The sequence below is a fragment of the Triturus cristatus genome, chromosome 5_1, assembly GCF_964204655.1.
Source record: "Triturus cristatus chromosome 5_1, aTriCri1.1, whole genome shotgun sequence".
Lineage (NCBI taxonomy): Eukaryota > Metazoa > Chordata > Amphibia > Caudata > Salamandridae > Triturus > Triturus cristatus.
This window is the reverse complement of record NC_140587.1, coordinates 505,502,868-505,523,824: the sequence shown is the minus strand read 5'-3', so window position 1 is coordinate 505,523,824 and position 20,957 is coordinate 505,502,868. Positions and strand designations below refer to the sequence as shown.

The following is a 20,957-nucleotide window of genomic DNA, read 5'->3' as shown; positions in this document are numbered from 1 at the left end:
GTAGAAAAAAGAATTAGACTGTTGTCCTGGAATGTCAATGGCCTAAGGGATAAGCTTCAAAGAGGGACAGTATTGCAGTTCATAAAAAGACACTACCCCAGGTGATGTTATTACAGGAGACACATTTAATAGGCAACTTTTGCAGACCACTCACTAGGTGGGGATATCAACTCATGGTGCACTCAGTGTGAGAACTTGGCCTGGTATATGCTGTCCACTAATTAAAGTGGGCACCTTGTACCAGTCCAAACAACCCTTATTGATGATTAGGTTCAAGACAACCTTTATAGAAAGCTATCCTAGTGGTAGCTGTGGAGAGCAGCCTTCAGGCTAAGTGTCGAAGGAATATAAAGCAGCTTGCTTTACCAGATCAGAACCTCCTGAATGACCAAATGAAAGGAGAACCCCACAAGAGATATATAAAATATATGTATTTATTACTAAACACTCTCTACTAACCTCTTCATGAGATTAGAGCACAGAGCACACAATATTTAAATCACTAGAATGACAGTAAATAGCACAATACACAGTGGGCTCCAGGAGAAGACCGAACCAAATACTACGACTTAACTAGACACAGTGCCAAGAGCACGTAGAATCGCTGGGACCCCAAGGAACCACCCAAAGTAGTGACACAGGGGATCCACGGAGGATGGGTGCAGTGTGTGAACACAGGCACGAGCTCTGTACAACTCTATGGGAAAGTCGCGGTTGGAATTTTAGAGTTTAAGGAAACTTCGGAGAGGACTTTAAGCAAACCCCTTGGAACATAGAAGGTTCTAAGGCCAGCACCCTTGAGAGTACCGAGATATCCGTGTTACCTGTCCCAGAGGAGCCGGGTGCATAGGGGTCAAGTGGTGTCAGAAACCTTCATCGTTTTCAATGGCGTGATGCGAAAAAGTGCTGCTGCCGGGAAGATGAAAAGTGTCTGGTGGGATCCAAGCCTGGATCCGAGATGCAAAGAACCTGAAAGCACAGGGGACAGAGTCTGGGTCACTTTAGAGTGATCAGGGACACGATAGACGAATGCCCACCGATGTCGGTGCTTCAGGTGAGATGATGCGATGCTTGACTCTGCAGCCACGGGGACCAGGAGATGTCTGCGATGACCAAAGTCCGGAGGTGAGCTGTCCCACGAAGGATGTCAAGTGCTGGGGGGGGGGGTGGGGGGGGGAGGGGTCAGTGTCCGGATCGAACACCAACAAGCCTTGAGAACTGCAACCCACGTGGGGAGGAAATAAGCTTCGGCGAGGACCAGCAAGGTCCTCGGGACTCTCCAAGCAATGGAGAGTCGGGGCACGTCTGGAGCAACCAGGAAAGCCCAAGGAAAGTCAAAGTTACCTTCACAGGGACCCACAGGCCAATGGACCAGGGATCGGGAAGGGGACCTCGAGCTGAATCACGAAATACCAGCCCATGGGACACTCGTGGAGTGTAGGCCAGAAATCTTCGGTGGAAATACTGCTCGGGATCAGGACTACACGTAGCCCAAAGCACAGCCTCAGGGATCGCCAAAAAGCGTATGCTGCTGCAAAAGTACACTGTGCACAGGGGTTCGGATTGCACGGTCCCCACGAGGGATACTGGTCTCAGATTTGCTGAGAGAACAGATCGACCTCGGGAATCCACCACCTGTGTTGCAGAAATCTTCTGAGTCCTCAGTATCTCGGGAGATGCAAACCGGTCAGATGTGTTAAAGGTGCCTGCCTTGCAGGGGAATAACTCCTTTACTCCAATGGAGATTCTTCAGTCATCCAGCGCAGTGTAGATTGTCAAAGTACTTGGTTTCTGTAGCAGAGTTTAGTCTAGGTAAAATCTAAAGTCCTGTAGTCAGGGTTCCTACTTTATACCCAAGAAAGGGGGGGGGGGGGGGGACAAACTCTGGGGAGCGACCTATAGGAGGGTCAGGACAGAAGGGTGGCTGCTCCCATGTCCTTTGTCCAGTTTCACACAAGTGCAGGGGCAAATGGCTCCTGCAACCGGTTTGAACTGAACTATGCACAGGGACACCAAATGTGCCCCCAGTGCAGACTTCAAACACTCTCAGAGTGCACCCACCCAGCCCCAATACACTAAATCCTGTCTAGGAGGTGGTCACACCTTCCTGTGACAGGAAACCTATTGTCAGGCCTTCCCTGCTCGAGCTTGGCTCAGCAGCATGAGGGCAGACTCGTGTCTGTGGCTGGCAGCATCCATTTTGTGATGCCGAGGTCGAGAAAGCTGGTACCGAGTGTACCAGTGTTTAACATAAGTCCCTCTAGAAGGGTGGAATCATGCCTCCTACACGAGTTACTGGGGTGTAGGTATGATTCCAAGCTGTTTGACACCAAACATGACATGTTTCTAAGCTGCCGTTTTAAAGTTAGCATTTACCATGAGGTTATAATGCACTTAAATATATATGGTTGGCTGCATCACAGACAACCCCAGAAAATAGTTTCCAAAGGCTAAATGTGTGTGCTGCACCGCAGGAATCCGCAATTTGCTTCTTGTTTGAGCTGTAAACTTTAAAAAATAAAGTTAATTAAAAGAAATAGGTTCCAAAGGCTGCCGAGGGGCTCTGCTCATGCATGGGCACCCTCTCACAACCCAGCACCCTGCCTTCAGGATTTATAAGGCCTGTCATAGGGGTGACGGATAGGTTTATTATGTGTAGTGATTTAGAATAGATATAGTGAACCTATATCCAAGTAAGGGGTGCATGCACCACCTTACACAGGCTGCAGTAGCAGACCTGTGGTGTCAGTTTGAATGGTCTCCCAGGGGTGGCATAATACTTGCTGCAGCCCCTGGGAGGCCTCTGGGGTACCTATGCCCTGGGTACATGGTGTGCCATATACTAGGGACTGATAAGGGTACCCCAGTATCCAATATGGAGTGTATCTAAAGTACATGCACAACCAATTTAGGGAGAAAGCAGATAAACTGGGGTCCTGATTAGCAGGGTCCCAGTCAGACTAGTCAAAGACCAGCAAAACACCAGGAAAAAAGTGGGGGTAACCATGCAGTCAGATTCCACCTTCCTACACTCAGGATTCTCCACGGGTTTCAGAGGAGTGGGGATCATGATGAGAAAGTACTTCCCCATGGCGATTGATTGTACCTGGACTGATGCGCTGGGTAGGTACGCCGCAGTATTGGAGAGATAGGAGGGTTGTGCACTCACCATAGTATCAATGTACGTCCCTCCTGGCCTATACACACAAGCATGCAAGGATTTGGGAAACATACTGCTTGCTTTTCCCTAAAGTACGGCTGTTGACTGGAGGGGACTTTAATTCTGTTGTGTAGGGAGTTCCCCCTCCAGACACACAACCACACTTCCCCCACTTTCTGGGAGTAATGAGATTGGTGGATGCATGGCACATTCACCACCCCAACGAGACAGTTGACATTCCATTCAGGGGCCCACAATAGCCTATCTAGGATAGACTATATCCTCACTCAAGCAAATCAGGTTGGACAGATTAAAGAGGTGTGGCACCAAGTGTGGGGTATCTTGGATCACTCAACCATATAGGCCCACGTGGTAGTGGGAGAACAGCTGGTGGGGAGAATATCACCAATAAATCCTTGGCTCCTCAGAATCCCGTCAGTAAAAGGAAAGATTACGAGGGAAATAGAGCTATACTTTCAGGAGAATGAAGGCTCGTGGGGTAAGCTCAGATGCTCTGGAAGGCCTTCAAGACAGTACTGCGGGGCAAGCAATCTCTCAGATAACAGGGACACGCAAGGAAAACAAGCATTTGCAATGCAATAGGTCTCGCATTTGCGAGATTTTGAGCTATTGGCATTATATATGGCAATGCTTATTAATCATGTGTTTGAAAACCTACAAGTGGTGCGTAAACACGCACTTTCTACTAATGTTTCTTGCTTACGAGAAGCAAAGCGGCAGTAACTGCGCCTCTTTTACTGCCAGCATTGCTTCTTGTAAGTAAGGACTAGTAGGAAATGTGCGTGTTTACGCACCGCTTGCAGGTTTTCAAAACATATAAATAAAAGGCATTGTTATTTACAAAACCAATAGCTCAAACTCTAGCAAATGCGAGACCTATTGCATTGCAAATGCTTGTTTATATTTATTGGCAGCAGGTGCTCGTCGCGCACTTTGAAAAGTACTGAGGCTGTCGGTGTCACATGTACAGAAATACAGCTGCATATTAATTTCAAGAAAGCGTGTGCCTAGGGTTATATAAAGCGCTCTGATCCCCATAGGGTCTTGTGACACTGCGCTATAGAAAATGACAAAGATAGAAAATCATGTACCTTGGAGACAACATCGGAATGCTAAACTTAAACACCACGAGGCCTGCTGCACTAGATAGCTGGGGGCCTGCTGAGCAGTGAAAGCCTAAACCTGGAGCTAACAATCAGACAGGGGTTTTGTGCTTGCAGAGTCTGAGCCATGGTGTTTGATGCCAAACCTGAGGCGGGCAGCACACAGAGTTTGAGGCTTGGGCGCACTGTATGCAGACTGAGCTTGCTACACACAGACATCAGCCAAATGTAGGCCGAGTCTGAGAGATGAGGCCTGAGGCATGCAATCTAAGAAGGTCTGCTGCACACAGCTATACTGTGCACACAGACTCAAGCCTTCTGCATGCATACAGCATCGTGCACAGCTACACCGTGCACACAGATGCACGCCTCCTGCACCCATACAGCATAGCGTACAGCTACACTGTGCACAAAGACACAAGCCTCCTGCACGCACACAACACTGCGCACAGCTACACCATGCACACAGATGCAAGCCTTCTGCACGCAAACGGCATCACATGGATGCAGAGTATGTGGTGCCCCCTGCCACACACAGAACGGACCTTCACAGACACTAAGGCCTGCTGCCAAAAGGCAGCACAATAACTGCTGGATAGTTGGAGGCCTTTTGCACAGCGGGCTGTGATCTGATGCCTGCAGTGCTCCGAGTCAGGCAGAGATTGAGGGCACACGAAACTCAGCAGTCACTAGTCTGTCTGCAAAGTTGTGTTGCTAATTTACTTTACTTTTAGAGGGGCGAGTGGGTGTAATTTTTGATAGGAAACCGCACAGGAGTAACTATTTTTTATCCAGGGTAGAAATATATTAGTATATTAAATCATGGGCTAAATAAAGAAGCGAACTCTCACTACAAATTTCCAGAACTATCAAGTAAGTGTCAACCGCAATCCGACCTCACTCAGTAACCTTCATGGCCCACGATCTCAGAAATGTCACCCTTAAGAAATGTATTTAAAAAACTGCGTTAAAGTTTTTTTTACTATATATAAAATTAACTACAATCCTCAAAATTTTTGTAACCCATTGCTTCAAAAACGACGAAGCTTTTTTTTTTTCCTTTAACCTCACATGCCATTTGCCAAATTAAATGAAGGGAGGTTTTTTCCAGCTTTTTCCAACTTAAAACAGCAAGCAACTAGTCCACTTTGAGTCAAAATCATATTTTAAGTGGGAGAAAGAAAAATATTATCTGTACCCTATGAACACGGGCACGTTCCCCTCTTTCTTGCAAATAAACGATTTAGACAGTCCCCTGAACTTGCGTGGAAGGGGGGCCGGGCCAGGGGCAGCAGCCTCAGGCAGGTGGCTCTACACAGCGCGGACATGCTGCAGGCAGGTCTGGAGAGGCTCCTGTGGAATGTCACAACCAAGGCCTGCTATTCGTCGCCATGCACTTGTTTAAGACTGCACGCGTGCCCCCAACAGCCAGCTTCGAGACAGTGCTCTACTGCTCCAGCATGCTTCCAGAAGGATTCCATCAAATGAAACGATGTGCATGGCGACGAATAGCGCCATCTTAGAACACACTACCTTTGTATTCGTGCTATGAGTTTATTTAGTATACCTGAAACAAACATCTTGAAATCAGTGCTTTAAAAATATAAATGCGAGCTCGATCATCATTATTTCCCCTGATGGCAATTTACTTTTAATGTACTAGCATGTATTTAAAATACGTCTAAAATTATTTTTAGGATGAATCACATATTGTAGTGTTTAACTGGTACAGAATGACTTCGTTATGCTTTCCAATATTTTTCTTTGTAGAACGGCGACCTAGATGAATACATTCTAAGGTTCTCTCTGAAGATGGAGGTCAAATCTGCGCATTCTGTGGGCAGTTCCACACCTCTTAGTTACTGTTTTCTATACACTCCCAGACACCAATTGTAGAAATTGAATGTTTCTTTTGTTTAAAAACATAGTACCCCAGGTCAAACAGGATTACTTTAGAAGCCATCCCAGAGTCATTGGATGATCAGCCAACTACTTTAGAAGTCATTTTCTCATCATCGGACATCATCAAGCTCTTGAGGACATCAGCAAGTTTCCCTGATGATTTGATGAGGACTTGAAAATGACCATCTGATTACTTCAGAAGCTGCGATCTCCCTGATGATTTTAGGAAGACTTTGAAATGAGTATTTAATGACTTCACTTGACTAATTAATTTCTGAGGATTTGAAGATTGGAAAATTAGTCTCAGATTACTTTTCAAGCACTAACAAAGAAAATGTGTTCCTGATTTACACATGATGCGCTGTTTATTTTATGATAGTAATATTTTCTTTGGTTTTATTAAAAATGTTCAACCATTAAAATTATTTCAGAATTATGTATCAATTACTGCACATCCAACTCTATTTAGATATCAGATTAATTATACATTACATAAGGTATCAAGAACCTGCTGAAGTACATTATGTGCATATTGCTACGTCTAAATAGACGACCTAGGTTTTAGACCGAATCCCTGTTAATTCTGCACTCCTGAAGCTAAAGGAAGCCTAGGGCATCAGTAACCCTGGCAGTGCAAAATTAACTCTCCCTATACCAGGCATTCATAATGAGAACCATAATGAAAAAGAGGTTTCAAAACATAACATAACCCCTCAAACTGTGCAACAGACTAACACACACTTCAGCAGATCCTTGAACACACTCATACCCCACACACAATACTCCACACACCTGGAGAAAATTGCGCATCATAAACAGAGAGCAATGTTCACGAAACCACCGTTTTTAGATTTGGGACACACATAGTTTGCCCCTGACTTGAAACTCATAGCAGGACTTAAAATTAGCCTGTGTTTTCTAGAAGACAGCGTTCTAGTATTCAAAGGAAAATAGGCTGGGCTGAGCACCTGACCGGCATTCGAATATTTCCATGGTGTTGGCATGGTTTCTTTTTTTTTTTATATAGCGCAAACTTGACCCGAAGGTATCAGAGCGCTTGAGCACTGCATTACAGACCGACACATTCATTTAAGGCATGGGGAGATTAAGTTATATGCGCAGAGTGCCGAGACTTGCTCCTTCCGAGGTTTCAAGGTCAGCTTCCCTAGTCGTTAAGCCACACTCTCTCCCTCTAAGATAGCTAGGAAAACTGAATGCTGCCTTAATTAAGGAAACATGGGACAGTGTTTGAAAAACCTAGGTTATGCTCGTGTGTAAAGATGTCTGGTTTCAAGCACCATTTAATGGTTTCCTCAAATGCTTGTTACGTTGGGTGGGGGGTTTAAAGGTCCCTGACACATTCTTGCAACTTGGAGCATATATCAGGCACAAATGCCCCTATGTTAAAACGTGGCTTATCCCTGCATTGCTTTACATCGCTATGAAGTAACTTCGAAGGGACGGGTGTGAGTAGGGGCTTTGCCTGGCCTCCAGAGAAGCTAAAGTTGACAGCTATGTTTATGGGCTGGAAACAAAGTGACGGCTTTTGATACAGCCACTGCTTATTATAGGTTTAAACCCTCGGACGTTGTTCTTTGCAGGCCTGCACGTCACTGCATGGAGAGAATTTGGTTTAAAGACGTGAGAATCTCCTATATGCGCTCATTTTTTAATTGGTTCGGTACCTCCTGTGTGATATTTAGTGTGCACTATGATGCATGTGGAGAACCGATCAACCAAGTTGATGTAAGGTCACAACAAGAACATGGGAATATTGTTTTTAGACTTAATCTTCCCCATTCATGACAGGTTAAATGCTTGTTGCATTCTGGGTGTTTGAGTCCATAACAGAAATGCTCCGGATTGTAATGTATTGTAGGCAAACTGTCAGGCATGGGCACTTATCAGATCATATTGCTGCATGATCATTTTGTAATACAGCCCCATCCTGAAATACTCATAAAATCATCCATGAATAATCCAGCCTAATCCTGAAATCATCACAAGATCAACCTGCAGTAGTACAAGATCATCACATGTTTTCCGCTGAAGTAATGAGGAACCCATCTTGGAGTAATCCACCCTAATCCTGAAATCATCATGAGATCCTCCTGCAGTAGTAAATGATCATCACATCTTTTCCACTGAAGTAATCGGGAACTAATCTTGGGGTAGTGTCTCTGATGACTCTTTAGAGTCATCTCATTTAAATATTTATCCCTATAGGCATACTTCAGGATGGCTTCGGATGACTACCCCAGATAATTGCAGGAATAGCCTGGCTGAAGTCATCGAATGACTTCAGAATGACTCCAGGATGATCTTCCTTTTAGACCTGGGACCACAATAGTTCTTTTTTTAGCAAATAGAGCTGAAGTTTGTTTACATTTGCCGGGACGAAACATGCTGCATGCCTTTACCGAATGCACGGTGCTCTTTAGATATCCGGGGGGGTGGGGTGTTACAACCATGCCCATATCCCCACTTAAACCGCCCCTTATCTATTCAGTCTAAAGCATCCTGAACGGCGAAAAGTGAAAGCAGGGGGCTTGTTACACGTAGGCAGTCCAAATCTTGTGCAGACCGCGTGACATCAGTGCAAAATATTTAAACACAGAATGTGTGCTCTGTATTAAGCTGTACTATTAAACAAGTTACAGCTAAATGAAACCAGCTAAGGAATGAAAGTACACTGACTCTCCTGACATCCGTGCCGACGCCATGCCTATGTCGGAAGAATGGAATGTGGAAAAATACATAAATAAATAAACGGAGCGCGGTGTCCCTAAAGCGTGCGTCACGCTCCATATTAAAGTAAAAAAATAAATAAATAAATAAACGAAGCGCGGTGTCCACATCCAACTTAGATTTGGGAAAAAGGGGGTGGTGATGGACAGAGTTTCTGAATGATGCAGAATATTCTTACCAAGTCAAGAGATCATGGTTTTAATCCATCACCGTTTTTTAGCTCACTGCACCATCCCAGCTCAGAACCTGGCTACATGCAAATTAGTCTGTACCTGTCCCAGTGCATGATGGGAACAGGGCAAACCAAACTACCAAGCCAATTCTTATACTGGGAAGGAAACAAGCTTCCGGGGACCGGTTTCTGGCATCACAGCCTTCGTCGGCCCGGCTTGCCTGAATCCTGATGGTGCAATGAGCAAGGGACTCACGTCTGAGCATACCCTCCCACACTGAGTGTGGATAAAATCGATTTGGGAAAAAGGAAAAAGCAGGGGGCTTGTTACACGTAGGCAGTCCAAATCTTGTGCAGACCGCGTGACATCAGTGCAAAATATTTAAACACAGAATGTGTGCTCTGTATTAAGCTGTACTATTAAACAAGTTACAGCTAAATGAAACCAGCTAAGGAATGAAAGTACACTGACTCTCCTGACATCCGTGCCGACGCCACGCCTATGTCGGAAGAATGGAATGTGGAAAAATACATAAATAAATAAATGGAGCGCGGTGTCCCTAAAGCGTGCGCCACGCTCCATATTAAAGTAAAAAAATAAATAAACGAAGCGCGGTGTCCACATCCAACTTAGAACATCGCGCTTCACAGCTGGAATGACAAAAAGAGAGTGCTCACCCTTTCATTAAAGGAGACAGTATCACGCCGCAAGTAAAGGATCCAGTCCGGGTGGGCGGGGCTAAAAGTGGACAGGGCGGTAACAAGGAGGGACTAAAAAGCCTCCTTCACAATAGAAAGCAAGCATTTAGCCTAAGCTATGACACAAGCCAATGCGAAGAAGGGGCGGGTCTTCAAGCCCCCTTTGTAAACCGTATTGATGACAAAAAGCCCTCGCAGAGCAAGGATCGCATGTGCGCTCCAGCGCTAGGTCTGCGAGACCTAAAAATGCAGAACTACAGGAAGAAATCCTGCGGTTGTAGGGGGAGACGAGGGAAAACAGAGGAGGAAACAAGGCACACACTAGAACTGAAAAGGAAAGAATACACCAATTTAGCTACTGATATGGTAAAAGCACTAGGCAGAGGCAGGCTTAGCAGATTATACGAAGTAAGGGCTAAGGCATGAAAATTACTGGCTAGGCTCGACAAAATGGACATGCGAACCGCCTAGTAACAAAACTCAGCGTAAAGACATGAGAAACATTAAGAGGCCCACAGGAGATAGCAGACGAATTCGCCAAACACTATCAACAAATATATAAATCCAAGACTACACTCCTAGAAAGGGAAATCAAGGGCCCTGTTGTCGGACATGGCTCTCCCGAATCTGTCGGCCGACGACCAGTCGCTACTAGAAAGTTAATTCACGAAACAAGAGGTGGCGCAGCCATTAGAGGCCTTCAGTCCGGGAAGGCGATGGGTTCAAACGGCCTCCCCATTGAATTGTACAAATTAACACCCAACAAAATATCCCCATATCTCAAAGCAATGTACTAAGAGAGTAGCGAGGTAGGTAAACTCCCCAGAGACTGGCCACCTTGGTAGTCATACATAAAGAAGGCAAACCCAAAAATAAATGCTCGTCATATCGGCCCATCTTGCGCTTAATGCAGAGGTTAAAATCTTAGCAAAGTTACTGGCCACACGTTTGGAGGTAATTTCAAAATTAGTCCACCCCGATCAATCGGGTTTCATGCCGACAAGAAATACATCATGAAACCTCTGCCGTTTGCATGAGGTAATGGGGAGAATAGACACCCTGAGGGAGGATGCAGTGGTGATGTCCCTGGACACCACCATGGGGTTTGATGGGGTTCAATCGAATGGCCCTATCTTTTCGCTGTGCTGGGGAAAATGAGATTTGGCCCCAACTTCATGAACTGGATAAAACTATTATACACGGACCCGCTGGCGCAAGTGGTAGGAAACAATCAAAAGTCCCCAGTCTTCGATCTTGGAAGAGGTACGAGACAGGGCTGCCCCCTGTCCCCGTTGCTCTCTGCATTGACTTTGGAAACACTGGTGTTATGGATTCGAAATGACCACATAATAAGGGGACTGAAACTGTCAAGGAATGGGAGGACTATATCTTCCTCTGTGCGGATGATATGCTGTTATATCAGGCGTCCCCCAAAACGTCAATACATACAGTCCTAAACATATTCACTAATTTCGGTAAATATTCGGGCTACACAATTGACAGGACCAAATCAGTGATTTTCGTACTGAGAGGGAGGTTCCCACCCCTGCCCACAGGATATGAGGTGACAGATGCCCCAGAGGGATTTAAATACCTCGGCATATATATCACCAATGACCCGATGTTGCATCATACCCATAACCTCCTACCCCCATTGCAATGAATAAAGTGTGATGTAAAACACTGGAAAAAACTTTCCCTTTGTCGTTATTGGGCCGAGCAGCACTATTTAAAATGATGTCCTTGACGTGCTTTTTATATGGCTTACAAAACTCACCTAACCCGGTCCCGACCAAATATTTCAAAGACATCGAAAGCGAGCAGAGGGAGCTCTTCTGGGTAGGTAAGCCGCCCCGGATTGCATTCCAAAAGCTGGTGAGGGGGTGGTATGATGGAAGCATAGGACTCCCAGACATCAAGAAATACTACTGGGCGGCGCAGCTGGCAGCTATCAATCACTGTATATATCGACCCCACTGCGACCCTGGGTATAGAATGGACAGGCGGCTTCTACCGGAGGTTAGTTACACCAGGGCACTATACTCTACATCTATAAGACAACGACTAACAGGACCCACTTTGCACTGCATCCAGGTGTGGCAAACAGCCCACAAGAGCCTGGGATAGGCAGGGAAAATCACACAAGGCACCCCTCTGTGGGACTCGGAACGACTGGGTACTCTGAGGAAGACAGAGGGATTCGACTGCTGGGACACGATTCCAATATCTGGAGTGGGGGACTTGTGGAAGGGGGGGTAATTCCCTTTTCGCAATTACAACAAGAAAATGAATTAGCAAGCACAGAGAGGTTTAGATACAGACAGATATAACACGCCCTACAAGCACACATCCCCAAGGGAGAAATACCCCCTGAGTCCTCACCAGAAGATAGTATTCTTGATGAATGGATGCCAAAAAAAGCAATCTCCCTAACCTATCAGAAACAAGTAAATAAGGCAACTGATCCCCTGGCGCAGCTCCGTAGGTACTGGGAAATCGAGATGTCAGACTTGGAGGATGACAAATGGCAAGAGGCTCTGGACTCTCCCAAAGAAGTGACAATTTCTTCCAGGCTTAGATTGGTGCATCTCAAAATACTTCACAGAATATACTCCTCAGGCTCGGAACTGGTCAAAATGGGCTACGGCGAACATTCTAACTGGGAGGGCACATTTATACATATAATTTGGGAACGTTTCCACATTAGAAGATGCTGGGAAGAAGTGCTCCATTGCATGGAAGAAACACTTAAAATAAAATTGGAACCAGAGTCCAAAAGGTGCCCGCTAAATATTTGGAAACCTACGTATCGGCGTAGCAAAGAGAAAACTTGGGTGACCCTGGGGATGATAGTTGCTAAGCGCAATATAGCAAGAATGTGGTGGGCACAAGAGGCACCAACAGTGAAGGCATGGAATAAAGACATGGGCTGATGCATGTCGAGAGAAAAAAACAGTATATGAACCTCGGGGATGCCCTAAGAAATGGTCGCAAATATGGAGCAAGTGGAACGAATATAGGGGAAATATTTGCGCTTCCCCCGCCCTTCCTCTCCCCCCCCCCTTGACTAGTGGGAGGAACCAAAGGATGGGTGCGGTAGACCTGTAGTGTAGTAGCGAAGTGATAATCGAAATGTTCATTGTACCATTGTATTGAAGTTGATCCCCGTATGAAGCAATGTCATAATGATTATACTGTATCAAACTGTCATCAATAAGAAGTATTACAAAAACAAATAGTGGGATTGGGGGAAAGCCACCTTGAGCCATGGTCTGGTGTCCAACTATCAGTCAATGAAAAATTGGGGGCATTTGGAGCATCGTAAAAGTAAATATTTAACTTTTTTTCTAAAGCAGGGATTTACATGCTCAAGTTTGTCACACACAGCTTGAGATCATGCATACGAATCAGAGAGTAGGAGTCACAGTAGATCTGCAAGAACCGCTGCTGGCCTGGCGTTGATGGGACCTGCTGTCAGAGTGAAGGGCAGTGCGGCTACTGACTGAAGATGCCTGCACTTCACCTCACTCCCCACATACTGCCCTCCTTCACCGACCCTCCACCTAGGGATCCGCAGAGGTGGGAGTGTGAGCAGTCCATGGTGGAGGCAGGAATCGGAATAGGATAGGACTGGATTTTATCATAAGGGAGGAGCCTCTTAAGTGAGATGCCTCTCACAAGTTCCTGGTTATTTTCCTGCTTATTTTATCCTGGAGTTTGGTGTTTACATTTCTTTCTCTGAGTGAACTATCTGACAATCGTGCTGAGCATAATAAGCAAATAGCCTGTAAATGAACTGTATCAGTATTTCAAGATATAAAGCAGTGATTAAGAAAACACTTTTTTACAATACTGAAGTGAGATGAAAACAAAGATTTTAATAGGATCAGACATGCTGGGAATGTGTCAATCGAATAGCCTGGATATGAACTGTACCAATATTTCAAAATATATATCGTGATTAAGAAAACACTTTTTAAAAATTCTGAAGTGGGATTTCATAGGATCAAAACAAATCAGAAAGCTGTACTTTAGGGTGCGCAAATGATAATATTCGCTGAAAACTGATTTCCACTTGTTATTGGTTACACGCTATATAGTTTTATCAGTAAAACTGCATGTCAGTGGGAAAATTTGTGGGAATTTTAATGGAAAATGTCTGTCTGCAAATGACAGTGAGCTACCACATCGCGCTTTAATATTATATTTATTATAAGTGAGACTTTTTAAATATGCACTGAGAACCACTTCTGCTCCCGTACTTATGACAATGCTATTAGAGAACAAAGAGGTAAGTCAGGGGTCATGAGTACCCTATATGTAGGCTAGATTTATATTACACATGAAACAAAAGTTTAGTCTATTACATAAAACAAAATAGTTTTTTATACAGCGGACATGCCGAACTCATATATTTGAAGGTTCTCTTGCATGTGGTTATTAAGAAAAAGGCAACTTGGTGAAATAAAATATTTGGCTAGTATCACACAATTTGAGACGAGTTTATAGGTCAAGCATATTACAGTTAGGTCATGTAGATAATTCAAGTCACTAGACCTGCAGGTCAAGTAACATTTTTCTGATTTTTGAGACCTGCTTATGGCACTACATTTTAGTTTGCCTACCAACACTTATAATGAAGATGGGCCTAGGGCCTCAAGTGGGTCTTGATAAAAATGAGGGATAAGTAGATGAAAATACCAGCACAAGCATCTGCTTGAGTATAAGAGTTCATGCCAAAGATGGCAGGAACAACATTGATCACTCTTAAAGAGCGTCATTCTCTCATGTCCTCAGCAATCTTAGAAGTGAATGCTATTTAAAAGTGAGAACTATTTAACAATATTATGGACCAAGTGAGAATGGATCAAGGATATGAATGAAATCAACTGCTTTGCAACCTTCAATCACAGTTCAAACACCTAAGAATGCAGAATCAGTCCTGAGTGACATCGGAAAGGATCCGCACATCACTCTCAAAAAATTCCAACAAGCTGCCCTAATTCTTCTTAATGTCCCTGCGGTTTACACCTTCAACCAACACAATAATGCATCCAGATTGGATGAGTGGTTCAGAAGATCCAGAAATGCATTAAGCTACATAATATGTATTAATCTGACTACATACTCAACAAGAATGCATGGGTTTCACCGACTCCTCCCCCTAGGATTCACTATGTTGTTTACCCCAAGGTTTAGCCAACTACTGGCTGCTACATGCTACATATTATGTCTCTGCTTCTACAACAACTTATCCAATTCCCAAAATATTCTGAAGACACATAAGTCTGCATCTGCCTGGGAAAAGACTCATAGCCATCACTGAATGAGAGAAAGCTTTCTATGCCTAACCGGGAAAAGAACGAAAACTCTAGTCCTAGGAGTGCAAGCCGCGGCTCTTTTTTTTCCTATTTAATTTGCCCTCGACTGCAGGGCCAGATCTTTCCACCAATCAAAGCCTCTAACATCATCTCCAGTCCACGTCCTGAAAGCCTGTTTGTTATCATTGAAAGATTGTGTTCAAATTGGTAAGACACGAACTAAGTCCCAGATCAGCGGCCAGTGATTTCTGTGAATGAGATATTTCAGCCACAAATGATGGACACCTACAGTTACTTCTCTGGTCCGAACTGCAACCCAAGAGTGCCAAGCTTCCTCTTATTGGCCTAGCCAGGCCACAGGTGTGCAGTATACATGCGTTGCAGTCCGACTCTTCCTATAAAATGCTTATAGAGAAGGCCCTAGCCACATGGATACCAAAAACGTCATACGTAAAAGGAAATCATAATTAAAAGGAAATAAAACAGAAAACATTGTGGGATTACTGCTACACGTATACAAAGAAAGGCCAGATGAAAAGGTAGAGAGGCTGCTCGGAGATATTCACGGGGATACAAACGTAAGTTCTTGAATGTACATGTAAGTCTACAGATATATTTTGAATAGATAAGTCAGTTTATTCTTAAACAGAGTAGGGAACCATTGGATTTTAAAGCTTCTGGAATACTGCTCCAAAGTTTATACGCAATACAAAAGAAGGCGTGTTTCTGTTTTTGTCTTCTTTACTTTTGGGATTTCCACTGCTGAACAAGGATTTGTTCCTGGCGTTTCCTACCTCTCCTGACAAAAGGAATGTTACTTTTAAGTAGCTGGGACGTTTTAAGTGACTGGCTTTCTGTGTCAAGCAGGCTATCTTGAAGTGGATTCTGACCTGCAACTGTAGCATGTGTAGGTCTCTCCAGATGGGGTGATGTGGTCTGATTTTTTTGCTCCTCTTACTAGCCATGTAAAATGAGAACAGCTATAGCATTTGAGGTGGATCCACAAGTAAGGCTTTACCCCTTGTAGATCTGTAATCTTCCAGTGGGTTGTATGCTTTCAGATTCTTTAGAATATGGAGTTGAAGTTGTGGAGTTTCTGTCCGTTTTGTACTGTGTGCAGACAATGAAATATTTAGATTATGAAACCCAGGGATTTTTCTGTGTGAATTAATTTTGGGGACAATCCATTTTTTTAGAGTGCAGAGCTGTAACTGTAGATTGTGAGTATGCGAAGAAGTAGAAACACAATTTTATTGGGGTGTAAATTGAGAAAATAAGTATTCATCCAACTAACTAGGTTTTCTAAGAATGTTTTCAGTATCTTCAAGTCAATGACAACATAAGATATTATATTATACCAGTATCCATATTTCTCATCCCAAATATTACTTTATTGGTGGATCTGCCTCATGACACGAAAAAAAAATCATAAAGTATGAAGACTGAAAGCCCATTCATCTCCTCGATGCTATAAAAGCATAGCCTTCCCAGAATTCTTCCTGTTGTTTTTTTGTCTAATGACTGAGATGGGAAGTAAGAGGATGGTATCACTGGTGGGCTGAGGTTCCCGAAGCTGCACCCTTCAAGGTCTGATGCACACAATTAGGACAAAGGATCTTCTGAAAAGTGTGGCGGTGATCCTTGGAGAGATATTTCCTCATTGGTTCCTGGCTGAGGTGGTGGGCACAGTGAGAGAAGGTAAGTGTTATAAAATGGCCGTCTCTGAAAGGCAACTCCAAACTTTTTGCTTTCCTCTTTGCCTAATTCTTTTTCTTGTCCTTAGGACTCAGGGTACTATACCACTGCTAACCAGTGCTAAAGTGCATGTACTTCTCCCCTAAACATGATGATACTGGTGTATACCTGATTGGCATATTCAGTTTACCTGCAAGTCCATTGTAAAGTTGTCTACCATATACCCAGGGCCTGTAATCTGCCTGGTAGGCCTGCAGCACTGATTGTGTCACCCACACAAGTCTCAGACCTGCCATTGCAGGGCCTCTGTGTGCAGTTTTCGGAAACTGTGGCTTTGCATTTAAAACCCTTTCCCAAACCTTAAACTCCCCTTTTATTACACATAGGCCACTGCTGAGGTACGCCCGAGGTAGCACTAAGGGCAGAGTGCTGTGCAAGTAAAAGGTAGGACCAGGGCCGGACTGGCTGTATCGGGCACCAGGTGTTTCCCCTGTGGGACACCAAGATAGGGGCTAGTTGAAGACCCCTGAAGGCCGTTTTTGTTACCTCCTCCATCACCCCCCTCAACCCCCCACAGCCGGACAACTCAATTGCCAGGGCAGATTTGCGTTCCTATTTCGGCCCTGGGTAGAACATGTACTTTTAATTCCTGGTATTAACAAACAGCTACATTTGATTTTCACTACTGTGAGGCCTAGTCCTCTCATGGGCTAGCATTTGGAATTCCATAAAACACTTTTAAGCTATAATTCCTGATTAGAAAGAAGTAGCTAAATCATGTTTCATACCTTTGGAATGGTAATGATAAACCCTCTTTAGTGCCAACGTGTATTTGACATTACTATTTTAGAAATGACACTTTCAGAAAGTGGATATTCCTATGTTATCAACTTTGATATGTGTGCCTTGTAGCTGTCTCCAATACATATCTGGGCTGTGTGACAGCTACACTTAGTGCATTTCCTCTAGACCACTAAAAACACAGGAAGGGTGGGTGTTACAGTGGCCTCATCTGTATTCCGATAACCTTCCTGGGCAGAAAGGGGGGAGAGGGAGCTCACACTTACATCTGAATAGGCTGTGTCCTGTCCTCACACAAAGGACTGATTACTACCGCTAGCCTCCCCCACCCCCCCATAGATCCACAGATAGCCTGGGTGATAGAGCTGGGCTGTAAGGAGACCTGTGTACTTCAACAAGCTGCTCAGAAGTCCCTCCCACTTCAAAAGTACATTTCGGTTCAAGTACTGGTGCTCTGACTGTACCAAATCAGTACACTACTGGACCTGGGAAGAACTCTGCTGGAGTAAAGAATGCTGTGCGGTTTGCCACTTTGCCTGAGAAACTGCTTCTCAGCTTTGCTGAGCTGTCCTGCTGCCCTCTGCCCTGCTCAGGACAAGGACTGGACCCATCTCACTTGAACCCAGAGTGACTCCAAGGGATTGCTGACTTGCCCCCTGTTTTCTGAAGTCTCAGTGACACAAAAGACTTCCTGAAATGCTGCTGGTGCTGTTGGACACTGCCATCTGTGAGTTCCACCCTTGCCTGAGGTGCCCCTCCAGTCTTGGACCTCAGAAGTGGATTCTGCCGCTGTTTTACTTCAAAACCGACGCATTGTCCCCTTTGCGTCAATCGGAGCCAAAGCATCGCCCTTCAACGCAGAGGCAGTTCGACAACAGCCGTTCTATAGCCTGCACGGCCCGATGAGGCTTTGCCTTCACCTCAATGGAGCACGACGGCAACATAGTGACCCGACTGACTAGAAAAGATCGATGCATCCTACCCTCAGCATTGACATTTCGCTCAGTGAAAGGCACTTTTTCAGCGGGACCTACGTGAATCTCGTAGCCGGCTTGCCATCCATCGCTGTCTGCTGAACTTTGGCATAATCTCAAGTAACCTTTTAGCCCTATTGACTTCTAAGCACTGTTTTTGACTTATTCTTCAAAAATTCATAACTGTGGTTCTTACTAATTTGTTTTTTGTTGATTTCATCTTGTTTTAGTCAGATAAATCCTTATTTTTCTAAACCTGTGTGGAGTCTTTTGTGGTGTTTTCATGGTGGTACTGTATGATGCACAAATACTTTGCACACTGCCTCTTAAGTTAACCATTCCTGCTCTGTGCAAAGCTACCAGAGGGTGAGGACACGTTAATTTAGAGTGTGTATCTAGCTTACCCTGACTAGGATTGTGGTCCCTACTTGGAGAGGGTGCAACCCTCTGCCAACTAGAGATCCACTTTTTAACAGTACGACATGCAAATAAGAGTACCATTGTTCTTTTTTGTGTTATTGGAGTTATAAGGGTGAATGTTGGAGTGGAGGCCAGCTATATTGGAGGAATTTGCATGGACATTGAACAGAGTGCAGAATACTCATGCACGAGTTTCTGCTTTCGCTTTGGGAATCCAGCACACTATTTTTGTATAAAGAGGGGTGCTCTGAAGAGGTAAGTAACATCATAGGTAAAGGACTGTTTCTGAAGCTGGAATTCAACTCTATAAAGCAAACCTTAGAGGCAGCCTAGACACCCTCTCCAGAGGAAAAATGGAAAAACAGTGCTGAAAGATGATGCATTTAGAGTTTAAGGCTATTGCTTTCAAATCTAGCACCATATATCCTTCACCTCCTAGGAAGAAGGCTAGGGGGCTAAAAGATATGAGAAGGAGCCCTTGAAGACAAAATAAGGAGAACAATTTGAGAGAGAATGTCTTCAATGCAGCATACTCCCTCCTAAAATCTGGCACCAGCAAAACTGTTGAATCCAAATGAAATATACTGATAAAGAGTTAATGGGAGATGTAACAATCGAATGGAAGATTAAGATACAATAAACCTCCCACGTTTTAGGTCTAGATTTTCTCATACTGAAGATCTGAAAAGGAACATTTCTGAGACTGTGTGTTAATTTATTGTTTTCAAGTTTGGTGGGGAGAATGTATATGTCAAAGGAGTATTTTTTCTCTTTTAATTCTGGGACCTGTAGTCCAGTCCTGTTTTATATTGGAATAAATAAGACTACAAGTACCACAATTCAAATGAAAAAAGATCTGAACTGGAGCCGCAAATCACACATGGGCATGGAAAACTTAGCAGAGCTGCCCAGCCTCTGTGGCTCTCAGGAATTGTTCTGCACAAACAAAAGCTCTAATGAGGCAGTAGTGTCTGTAGGTTGAGATCGAGCAGGAGCTTTCAAGTATCCTATATACAAGCTCGAGTAGCTTATTAATTCCTGAATTTTCTTGCCATTCTGTCACCACCTTCATATAACTTTGCATTCTAGAGTTGTAGGTATGGTCCATTTAAAATAATGACTACGTGCAACGAAAAAACTGGTCTAGATGAGCCGCTCATGCTGCGGACCAGAGAAACCTGAATTGTTTTCGCAGTTTTATATACATATAGCACTAACCTGGCCCAAAGGTATTGCTGCGCTCTAGCTCAGTACCAGTCACAATCGTTTTGACGGCACGGGGAGATTAGAATAATTCAGAATCACAGATGTTAAGCTAAAGCTAAATTTCAAACCCAGTTCCAAAGTCGGCAGCTCTGGCTATTACGCCATCCTCTCTCCCACTGAGTAGTTCTAAAAAAATGTTTAATTTTGAGTCTCCTATATAAGAGCGTGCATTAAAGAGCTTGTTAACATGTCACTAATCAATTATGTTGTCAGCTCTCGAGATGCACAGGCCATACATCCTAACTGCTCACATTCTTGGTATGCTTTACCTAGCTGGCTGCAGTGATCAGCTTCGCAGTGCTGCCCAATGTCCAGTTCCGCCATCCCCGACAGGCTACAGAGATCGGAGTAACGAATACTCTTCAGATCGGCTACTGCAGAGTTCTCTCATCTGTGGTTCTATAGATTTTAGAGAAAGTGCAGAGTGCGAAAATAAAAAGTTAGACAAAAGGGGCGGCCATCTTTGAAAGGTCATTCCGGTAAGACTTTACCTACTTATGTAACTAGAGTGAGACATTGAAGTGTGATTGAATAAATTGGCGAATTGCTTCCTGTAAAATAAATTAAAAGCCGTAGGTCGGATTTTGATTATTTTGTATTTAATAACCCTAATTAGGTGAAAGAATCAGGTTCAGTTCTCGAATAACGCTCCCGTTCCATACTACGTTGGGTAAG

The 20,957-nt window shown here is 44.2% G+C and overlaps 1 protein-coding gene across 1 annotated transcript in view; it reads right to left on the bottom strand.

Annotated features, from left to right (window-relative positions):
- The window catches only part of ZFAND1 (zinc finger AN1-type containing 1), a 217,400-nt gene extending 196,696 nt beyond the window's left edge, over positions 1-20,704 (bottom strand). The window contains exon 1 of the mRNA XM_085605359.1: positions 20,552-20,704. Coding sequence (XP_085461485.1) covers positions 20,552-20,606 — 55 coding nt within the window. The 5' untranslated portion in view covers positions 20,607-20,704. The remainder of the gene's footprint in view (positions 1-20,551) is intronic.
- Between the last annotated feature and the right edge of the window lie 253 nt (positions 20,705-20,957).